The sequence below is a fragment of the Colossoma macropomum genome, unplaced genomic scaffold, assembly GCF_904425465.1.
Source record: "Colossoma macropomum unplaced genomic scaffold, Colossoma_macropomum, whole genome shotgun sequence".
Taxonomy (NCBI): domain Eukaryota; kingdom Metazoa; phylum Chordata; class Actinopteri; order Characiformes; family Serrasalmidae; genus Colossoma; species Colossoma macropomum.
This window is the reverse complement of record NW_023494805.1, coordinates 12,068,781-12,079,167: the sequence shown is the minus strand read 5'-3', so window position 1 is coordinate 12,079,167 and position 10,387 is coordinate 12,068,781. Positions and strand designations below refer to the sequence as shown.

The 10,387-nt window shown below is 40.2% G+C and overlaps 1 protein-coding gene across 1 annotated transcript; it reads left to right on the top strand.

Moving 5' to 3' along the window:
* Positions 1–3,613: 3,613 nt before the first annotated feature.
* Positions 3,614–9,945, top strand: znf16l (zinc finger protein 16 like). The gene is made up of 3 exons (XM_036597564.1): positions 3,614–4,404; positions 5,249–5,446; positions 7,061–9,945. The coding sequence occupies exons 1-3, from the start codon at positions 3,684–3,686 to the stop codon at positions 7,768–7,770; spliced, it is 1,629 nt and encodes a 542-aa protein (XP_036453457.1). The 5' UTR covers positions 3,614–3,683; the 3' UTR covers positions 7,771–9,945.
* The last annotated feature ends 442 nt before the right edge of the window (positions 9,946–10,387 follow it).

Genomic DNA, 10,387 nt, shown 5'->3' with positions numbered 1-10,387 from the left:
TGATCTGCTGAATCTGGTGAAAGTGCTCTACAGAGGGAAAAAGGGTCCATCCCCCACAGTAGAAATCAACTCAGCGGTTGGGTATTATAGTATTTGGCACAGCCTATATAAGGTACAGCCTGAGGTAAAGGGCTATGAAAACATGATGTTACAAACAGTCACTGGAACTGCCTGTTGATTTTCTGGGGTGTTTCTGTTCAATATGTCACAAAACATAATTTTTATAATTTATATAGTATATTTGTACACTGTGAGTACAAATCTACCAACCGGTTCATCCCATTAACCATTAAATAGGCCTACTTAAAGGAAATTGCATATTTCTCAACTTGGGAAATGTAGGTGGAAAAAAGATTGTTTGACTGACATAACTGAAAAAGACTGGCAAATTATGATAGGCTATAATTTGAAAAGTGAATAATTTAGCTGCTTCATTCACAGTACACTGCAATGAATTTGCATCATAACACTCAGAGCTGCAGTTTCCTGCAGTTCCAACAAACTATGAAGGTATGGTTTATGGCACTAAATTTATTCTAACAGAACCAGGAGTGGATTTAGTGATTATGGGGCCCTAGTCAAAAGATAGGAATTGGGCCCCCTGGATGCACATTTAGTTGATAAATAATAAGATTTTTTTTTCAGGAACTAATGAGTAGCATAATCCCATTGCAGGGGTCAAGTGAGATGTAACTACCTTTTAGCGTTTCTCTGGTGCTATGGGATAACTGTATTTGATTTTTCCCTTTTAACAACTACAAAATCATACAGTAGAACTATCTCTCCACAATGTAGATTTTAAACTGTCTTTATGCAGTTAAATCAACATGTAACAACATGAAGCAATCCATTATAACCATAACCGTGGGGTGGGGCTGCATTGCAGTTACTGAAAACAATCACTACAATCACAAATGAAAGCTGTTTTTAAAATGGATATGTACTTTGGAATAGGTTAGTTTAATGCCAATCTGTACAGCATATCTAATTTGTATTTTCATCGGGTCCTTGGCTGATGGAGGCCTTAGGCTGCCTATCTTTGGCAAGTGCAAAGACTGCCCCTGAACAGAACATGGAAATAGTTATTCTGTCACTCTAAAAGAAAGAAAGAAAGAAAGAAAGAAAGAAAGACAAATAAAGAAAGAAAGAAACTCTTTCTATTTAATCCAGTTCACTTTTTAACATCAGGCTTTGTCATAGAAGGGGTCAACCCTATATCCCCTGGGCCCTGTGTTGCCTCATTAAAAACAACTCTAAGTTCATAGGACCCTGTTTCACCCTCTCGATCCACTGTCAGCATAAAAAGGGGACTGTTTATCCTTCTGTTACAGACCAGTAAACAAGAAAATTGATCAATCAAGTGAAAGGAAGTATTGAAATGTTTACAAGATATGTTGAAGGTTTTATGTCAATTTTTAATGTAAAGAAAACATGCAGTTGTATGCAAAGATTTAAATGTTTTTTATTAAAATGTTTTGTTGATTTTCTATGTAAATATAAGTTGTATATCTACTGGGAGCTAACTTGAATATGGCATTTTCCTGCAAATGTCAGAGCACAATTTCTAATTATTTACATAAAATATCAAATATAAGACATGCCATAACGTTTGCACTGGCCACATTTAATATTTTATCTTTTCCCAATATGTTAAAATCAGCAAATAAACAGTAATGCATTAACATGTGCAGAACCAACATGCATTTTGCATCACTTTTGCATTCGACTGTATGTCGACTGTATGATGTTATGATGTAATTAGCCTGCCTTTGTCCTTTAAGTATAGTAATGTTTGCAAGTAGTTTTGGTTGTAATACCTTGCTACCTTAGACTTTCTTAAAGGATGTAATCTTTTATTAGTTGCAAATCAGTTAAATAACTATGAAGGCAGATTTAAAAGTATGTATTTGGAATCAATTTGAAAATGTATGTTAGCTGCTGTAGGGTGTTTTGTGGTATGACCTTTAGTGACCCCATAACCTCAACCATTTTGCAAGTCCCTTTCATGTATCATATTAAAGGGGATTCTTAAATCTTTTCTGCCCTGAGATGTAACCAGTCATTCGAAGTGTTTTGATGCAAACTTGTTCATTACAGAGAAACTACAGATTCTGATTTTCTTTGCAGTGATACTGAAATGGGGGTTATGTCTACAGTGTAAATATAGCCTTTTTATTCACTATCCAACATAATCAGTGAATCTACCTATGTGGTGTGAGTTTTTATATGGAATGTTGATAAGGATAAAATAGAGGTAAATCTGAAAAAAAAATCTTTCAGTATTGTTCCTTACAACACCCTGCATGTAACTACGTGCCATGGATGGATTTGAAATAACCTTTACGAGACCTTCTCTCAAAATTTCCCTAAAACATTTCATGTAGTAACTTTCTATTACATCAAACCACTCTGAATGACTGTTTATCCATGTAATTCTGCAGGAATTTGTAAAAAGTCCTTGGAATTACACTTTAAAGGGAAATTCCACCATTTTTTCTAAATGTCTGCGTAATTCAGTGGTTAAGGTGTAAACAAAGTCATTCAGAGTAGTGTGATGTGAAATGATTCCCCAGCTAGCGGGGAGCGTTATCCTAACTTTGGCTAACTTTACTTATAAGTTCTAATAATGTTTAAAGAAAACTTTTAATCTAATGTTCAAAGAATATTATAAGGATGTTTAGCATTTTTTTAAAAATAATGTTCCTGTGTACATATATGGGTTATATGTTAAATAAGACATAACGTGTTACCTGCAACATTCAGAGGATGTTTTGTGGATGTTGTCAGGGCCACAGATTATGTTACATGACAAAGTTTTTAGAGAAAGTTCCCAGAAGAACATTCCAGGAAGAAAAAAAAAAACTCCCAGTGAAAACATTAACACAACATGTGTGTAATGTTCTCAGAACACTTTTAGAGTAAAATATTTCTAGCTGGGTCATTTGTAGAGAAACTTACCAACTCTTTACAGTGGTGGTCACCATGTCTAAAATGCAAGTATATCCATATTAGTTACTATCCAAAACCACCAGTGAACCTACAGACATCTTGTGAGTTCTTATATGCAATGTTGACAGGAGTAAAATAGTGGTACATCTGAAAAAAAAAGTTTTGAGGACTATCTGCCGAACACTATTCATGTATCCCTCCACCATTAATAGATTAAAATAAACTGATCATTTGAGCATGAGCATTTCACGCCAAACCGCCCTGAATGACTTTGTTTACATCTTAACCATTTAATTAGGAAGAAATTTTGAAAAATCCCTTCTAAGGGAACTTGGGAACACAAAACAGCCTCGTCATGGAGCAACTCGAACCAGAGTGTGAACCAAAGCTAAGCAGCTCATAAATGAAACTTTATTCTGAGGAGAGCACTGAAAACCCTTCAAAAGAAGCTCAGAATCAACAGTCATTGATATGAAGCTAATTTAGTGATAAAACATAGCGGATAAACAGAACAGTGGGTCATGTAATTTTCAGAACACGTCTTGTTTGTTTGCTGTTTTGGCTCATTAGCTCCATATCAGTGCATACACAGAGAAAGTAGACAGAGGGCGCAGTTCGGTAATGCAACTTCCGGTGCAGGCGGAAGTTGTGTCTGAACTCTACGGTGCTCGCAGTGTCCATTGGCGTTGAGCGTCCAAAACAGTGCGGTGTCCACTCGAACTGACCGTTTAAATATGAGCCGTAAAAGGAACCATGGCTTTATTGAAACGGGACAGTCCTCCGAGTCTCAGCCCGCCCTGCTGGAGGCCGGCGGCTCCTCGGCTCGCTCTGAGGAGAGCTTCTCCGAGCTGGAGACCGAGGAGGAGCTGCTGTGCTCCGTCAGCCAGATCACGGAGCACCTCGGCAGGAACATCACGGTGGTGCTGGAAGCGGCCCTGTCGGAAATACGGAAAATCGTGAGCGTGCGGATAAGGGTCCTGAAGATGGAGCTGAGGGAGAAGACCGAGGAGATGGAGCTGCTGAAGGCGCGGCTGGAGTGTGTGGAGAGAGACGGCAGGGGCGAGGTGGGTTTGCCGGGGATGGACACGGCCGCCTTCTCTAGGAGAGCAGAGCTGCTGGGGCAGAAATACGGCTCAGACCAGAAGAAGGCGAAAACCGGAGCGCCGGTGGTCAAGAAGGAGAACATCAACGCCATCTGTGACTATCTGATGAAGGACAAGAACGCGCGCGGCGGCGGTGCTGAAGTGGACAGTGAGCAGCAGCAGCTGAGTCAGAGTGGAGCGGAGCCCGAGAGGAGCCTGTGGACGGACAGCGGGATGGGGGCTGGAGGACCCACAGAGCCGGGGAGCGACACGGGGGCCGAGGACCTCTTCAGCATGCTGCCCTCAGGGAGCAAACGGCTCTACGACTACGAGTGGATGGCAGGAGTGGAGCTGAACTCAGCGGACTTTAAAGGTAGAGCTGTCTGAGACGGACGCAGAGCAGAGCAGGCTAAACCACACTTATTGAGATGGTTCTTCAAAGGTTTTTCAGTAAAGCCAATAGTTCTGTATAGAACCATTTCATGCTTAAAGGGTTCTTTGCATGGTGAAATGGTTCTTCAAATTGGTGCAGAATGTGTTGTAAATGGTTCTGTATAGCACCAAGAAAGGTTCTTCAACTGTTACGATGTCAAATTGTAACAATAGAAGAACCCTTTATAGGTATATGCTATATAGAAGCATTTTGAAAAACGTGCATTTTTAGGTGCTGTCACCTCAGCGAAGTGCTGAAAGTTGCGGTGAAAAGTAAAAAGATCAGCTCTCAAATACAATGATTAAGGCTGAAAACTCTGAAAATAAGAAATGCGAGCAACAGCAAAAAAAAATAAAAATCTGGGCTGGGACCCCCAAAAGCATCTTTGCATGAAGATGATTCTTAAATGGTTCAGTGAGCATCACATTAAATGCTCTCTCTACCAGTTAAGATGATCTTAACACTTAGATGCTTTTCGGAAGCTGGGCCCAGGTTGATCAGTGTGAATGGATATTAGTGTTAGGCTACTATCTGAAAGAAAATCCAGGTTCAGATATCATAGAGGGGGAAAAAAAAACAATGAATCCATTCAATCCTTTAACAAATCTACCCTGAAATAGCACAGATTTATATTGGGTGATGTGATGTTAATTACATATCATTTTGTTTTAAAGTACAAAACTGCTTAAGGCCCTTTGTCTTCCACGCATTGACAACTGTTGTCTGTGTGACAAATATGCTAAATGGTTTCTAAAACAAAATCATGGCTTTGTTGTCCACCCAGGTGAGTCTGAGTCGAAGTGTGAGAATGTCACAGCTGCCAGAGAGGCTGATGAAGAGGTAGAAGAGTCAGAAGAAGGGAGAGGAGGGCTGGGGCTGGTCTCTGACACGCCTTCTGCTTCCTTTCCCCTGGATTCTCACCCCTCTTCAGGGGATGACAGGAGCAGCCCTGTGGGAGACAGTATGGACAGATTAGATCCAGGTGAGTGCTCTAAAGGTTGTCTACCAGTTCACTTTCACCAGCCAAAAACATTCACTAAATACTATCAACGATATCATTTTATTATTATTTTTTTAAAGAAAATTTTTATTAGAGTAGCATTTTCAAGTGTGTGGTATTTTCCTCCAGGGAGTAATCTAGAGGGGCACTTGGTCTGGATTAAAGGGTGCACATGTTTTTTGGTTTAGGGGCAAAAATGGCTAATAGCCATGCCTAACATTATAAAACTCATACTGTATCTGAAAGACAGTGTACATGTCTCTGTGCAAAGCAGCATATCTGCTGGGCTTTGTGATTCCCTGCGGACACAAGAGTATAAAGCTCTGATACCTTACTGAAGCGTCACAGGGTGTTCTATATATTCAACTAGAAAATGTCTCTGTTGGTAAGAACTTTTTCATGTACAGTTAGGGATGTGAACAGATACTGAAATCACAACTAGGGTTTTCATTACATTTCATTGTAGGTAGATGGGAAAAACACAGGCGTACAGGCTAATAAACACTGATTCACTTAAGAGAGGTGATGTCTTTTACTAAGTCACTGTTTGACTGGCTGATGACCATTTTTGAAATGTGCATGCATCACCCGAGACAAGCAGCAGATGGCGTTGTACAGCATTAAATGCCACCATCATACCCTCCCAAAGCAACAAATAAAAGGCCAACAAATAATGGAAGAAAGAAAGAAACTTAGGACAGTTTACATCAATAATTCTCTTGTTCTCAAAGTGTTTTTTTTTTTTTTCATTTTATTGTTTTTTAAGACTTGCTGACCTAAAAAAAGAGACTGTTTAATTGTCAAAAAAGTAAAATAAATTTGAGTTTTTATAACATAATTGATGTTACTAATGATTTTAATGACAGTAGTGTTCTATAGAGGTCTTAGTGAACTTATACAGTTTGGGGGCTATGAATATACAGGACACTTTCTAAAATTTGAGCTTCCACCAGATGCTGCAGGCATGTGTACGTTAATTTGCCACCTAGTACATAGTTACATATTTTTTTTTGTATATACAGTACTGTGCAAACGTTTTAAGCACATAAGAAAATTTAAATTAAAAAGCTGTTTATCTGGGCAGTAAGCGTTTATTTGCTCAGGAAAAATACTAATATTAGAATAAACACAAACAACATTAATACAAATTGTAAGACAGTAGTAACCTCAGTATTTATCATCCAGTTCCTGGTTTGTCTAATCAGTGCTTAACCATGTTAGATCAAGTATGCTGGTGATGGAATTTAACAAATCTATATGATGGTAGGAGAAATCTGGAATCAAACTTTGTTCTTCAGATGACTTTTTACTGTGTTTATATTTATTTACATCTATACTAATGATTTGTACTGTTTTATTGGCAAAATGCACTTGTCACAGAGATAAATGGTTTCAAACAATGTGGTTGGATGCCTAAGACCTTTGCACAGTTCTGTATATCTTGTCATAAACACTTGCATGACAAATACTATGCAGCCAATTAGGATGTAAGGTTGTGACTAAGAAGGCAGAAATAGTGCAGCCCCATCCAAAAAGCAAACGTTTTGCCTCAACATAAAGCTCTATTTTTTGTCTCTGCCTCTTGTTTCTCCTCAGGACAGCACTTCTCTGCTCACACCTTCATTTGCCCATTCTGTGGAACTCTCTGCCCCGACTCCACATTCTTGGAGGAGCACATGAAGCTGATGCATCGGGACGAGAGCATCCAGGCCATGCAGTCCACCTCCTCCGCATCCCGCGTTGAGGGCGCTGACGGTGAAGTGGGACGGGCTGCGGGGGGCTCGGAGGTTCCACCAGTTCGGGTGCCCAGGGAGAGGAAGGTGGAGGGGGGCTATGAGTGCGGTGACTGCGGCCGCCACTTCAACTACCTGGGCAATCTGCGACAACACCAGCGCATCCACACCGGTGAGAAGCCTTTTGTGTGCCCCGAGTGTGGAGAACGTTTCCGGCACGCCGCCCGCCTCAAGAGCCACCGGCTGAGCCACAGCGGCGCCCAGAGCCCCTTCCCCTGTCCTCAGTGTGGGAAAGGCTTCCCCGTGCTGTCCGGACTCAAACGGCACCAGCGTGTGCACACAGGCGAAAGCCCCTACGCCTGCCCCCAGTGCGGCCGGCGCTTTAAAGAGCTAGGCAACCTGTACACACACATGCGCATTCACAGCGGTGCTACACCCTATTCCTGTTACCAGTGCGGCCGAAGCTTCCGCCATTTAGGCACTTATAAAAGCCACCGCTGCACTCCTGCTACACAGTTGCCCAGCGGCCACAGTCCAGCATGGGCTCAGGAGGACAAGGTACAGACAGGGTGATGGAGCCATCCTGGCGTTTTTTTAGATATGGTACTACAGAGCTGTGTTGCTTCTTCAACAGCGGTTTGAGGAATAGCTAGACTCACTGCTCAAGACAGCTTTTGAGTTGTGGAGAACATTTTAAAGACAGAAGAAAGATGGTGCCCACTACAGTTTCCTTATTTCTGGTGCAGAAAAGCTCACATTTCTTCACTAGTACAGATGAATTTGAAGGAATGTTCCAGCATTTTTCAACCTTCTCTCAGGCTGCTTAGTTTCAACTTTCTCTCAGTGTGTGGTACTGTTGATTACCATGGAGAGTAATATTGACACTTTTCCCTGTACTGAGAAAGGAACGCAAAACTTACTGACCCAAAACTCACATACAGTAGAAGACAGTGGACAGTTTGAAATCAGTGTCTAGCCTATACAATTTCATAACCATTACTGCTAACACTGCAGGCCTTAAGACAGCTGTCTCTAGCCTTGGTCCTGGAGAGTTACCCTTCTGCAGAGCGAGTTCCACCCACAATTTGCTACACCTGCTCCAGCTAATCAACCTATTCCCAAGTCCCTGATTTGCTGGATCAGATGTATTAGAGTTGAGTGAGGGACGGGGCAGCTTATTGGATACAGGTTGGAACTAAACTTGGCAGGAAAGTAGCTCTCCAGGACCAGGATTGGAGACCACTGCCTTAAGATGAGATGGACATGACAATTTCTGATCAAATAGGGCTGAACGATTTGGGGGGAAGATCTAATTGTGGTTTTTCTATAAATTAAGCTCTAGTCTGTTTTTTCTCCAAGAAGATGAGCACATCCATTTTTTTTAAAGCAAGGCTTGAACACAGACTGTAGTGTGCTAGACTGCCAATTTACAAGCTCTGCATTATTACGTTAGATTTTCTGCACTCAAAGCTTGTTAAGACTGTGTTGAATAGTGTTGAATTCCAGCTCTTACGATTTGTAAATTTGGTCTTTCAGATTGCAATTTTAATATGCAAATGATGAATCAATTAATTAATTCAGCCATATTTTCAAATCTGTTGAGGTACCTTTGGCTGATGAATTCATGAAGTGAAGGATTCTGCACAAACATTCACTGACCAAGCAGCTGCCTGATGACTTCTATCTTAAATGAGTCTTGAGTCAATAGGTTCTGTGTTCTTTTCTGCTTAGAGTGTTGTCCACTATAATGGACCACATACTAAGGATGTGACAAATGGAGATTGGGATGAAATTGCTGAAATATTCCTTTAAGTACCTGATTAAAGAACAGAACAATGATTGATGTAGAGCAGGCTGGGTCCATATAGCGGAGCGCGCAGCCAGTGTGGAGTTAATACAGCACCCATTTGTGTGATCATTCCGTTGCTTTTGCACTGGTTTTATTTAGAGACTTACGGCATTAAAATATTCTCACATCAAATATGAGCTGCATATATCAAACATGGACTAGAATTTGCATGTTCATCTGTGAGAGTACTTCACTCATGTTGCTTTTTATTTTGAAAGCTTTTTGAATTTGTTCTATTTGTTGTTAGGACAGTTTTCAATTTTATTCTATTTCACACTATACAACCGTAATCTTTTTTTTCTGCTTTAGTTCTGCGAATGACCTGAATTTAAAAGCTGTGGAGCCTATTGTGCTTTAAGTGTCCTTGTTTTCCAAGCGAGCGCACAAAAGAATAGTGCTGCCACCCTCTGGACCGTGTGTGTTACTGTATCAACTGCTTCAGTTGGTTTTTGGCAATAAGCTGAACCGCCTGTCGCGATAATTAGTGTTATCTTTACCAGTTTACTACTTTTAATGATAATTGTGTAATTTACACTATTAACATGCTGTTTCTTTGATTTTTCTTTTTAAATATGGCCACCTTTTATTATCTAAGTATAATCTATAATGTGAAAAATGTGTGGAAAGCAAAAGCGTTGAATATTACTTTTGCAGCAATGTAAAGACTGTTATGTAAATATTTTACATGATAAGGAAGGCAGCACTTAAGGTGTTGTAAAAGCAAGTACATCATAGGACTTTTATCAAAAATGATGCTCAGTTTATCTCAGTACATAATTGTATGACTGTTAAATAAGGAGATACAAACTGTCAGTGATTAAATGGTACATTTGACTGGTCTTTACTAGTCATTGCCAACATAATTGTAACTCTAATAAACATTCATGTTCTAAGATCCAGAGGTTTGTCTTATTTTTGAATGGTTGCTACATGCTTAGAAAAAAAGGTTGTAAACTGTCACTGTACCCCTTTTGTCACTGGGGTGGTACCCTAAAGGGTTTATCTCAGTACCTTTGGTCAGGGAACATAATTGTACCATAATCCACTGAAATTACATGATGATGTATTGATTCCACACACCCCGTCTGTCTCCAGGCTTTTTATTTTATTGTTCTGTTTTAAAACATTAGGTTATGAAAATGTGCAAATATGTACTTTTCCTCTGGCAAAAACTTATTTAAGGTGCACAATTGGACCTTAAAACCACTGTTGTACCTTTGTTTGTACCTTGATGAACGAAAAATGTACCTGCACAGAAACTTTATTTCTAACAGTGTATGAGTAACATACTCATGACCTGTTGTGCGTGCATGTCCTGAGTGCATGGCACTGGAAAATTGT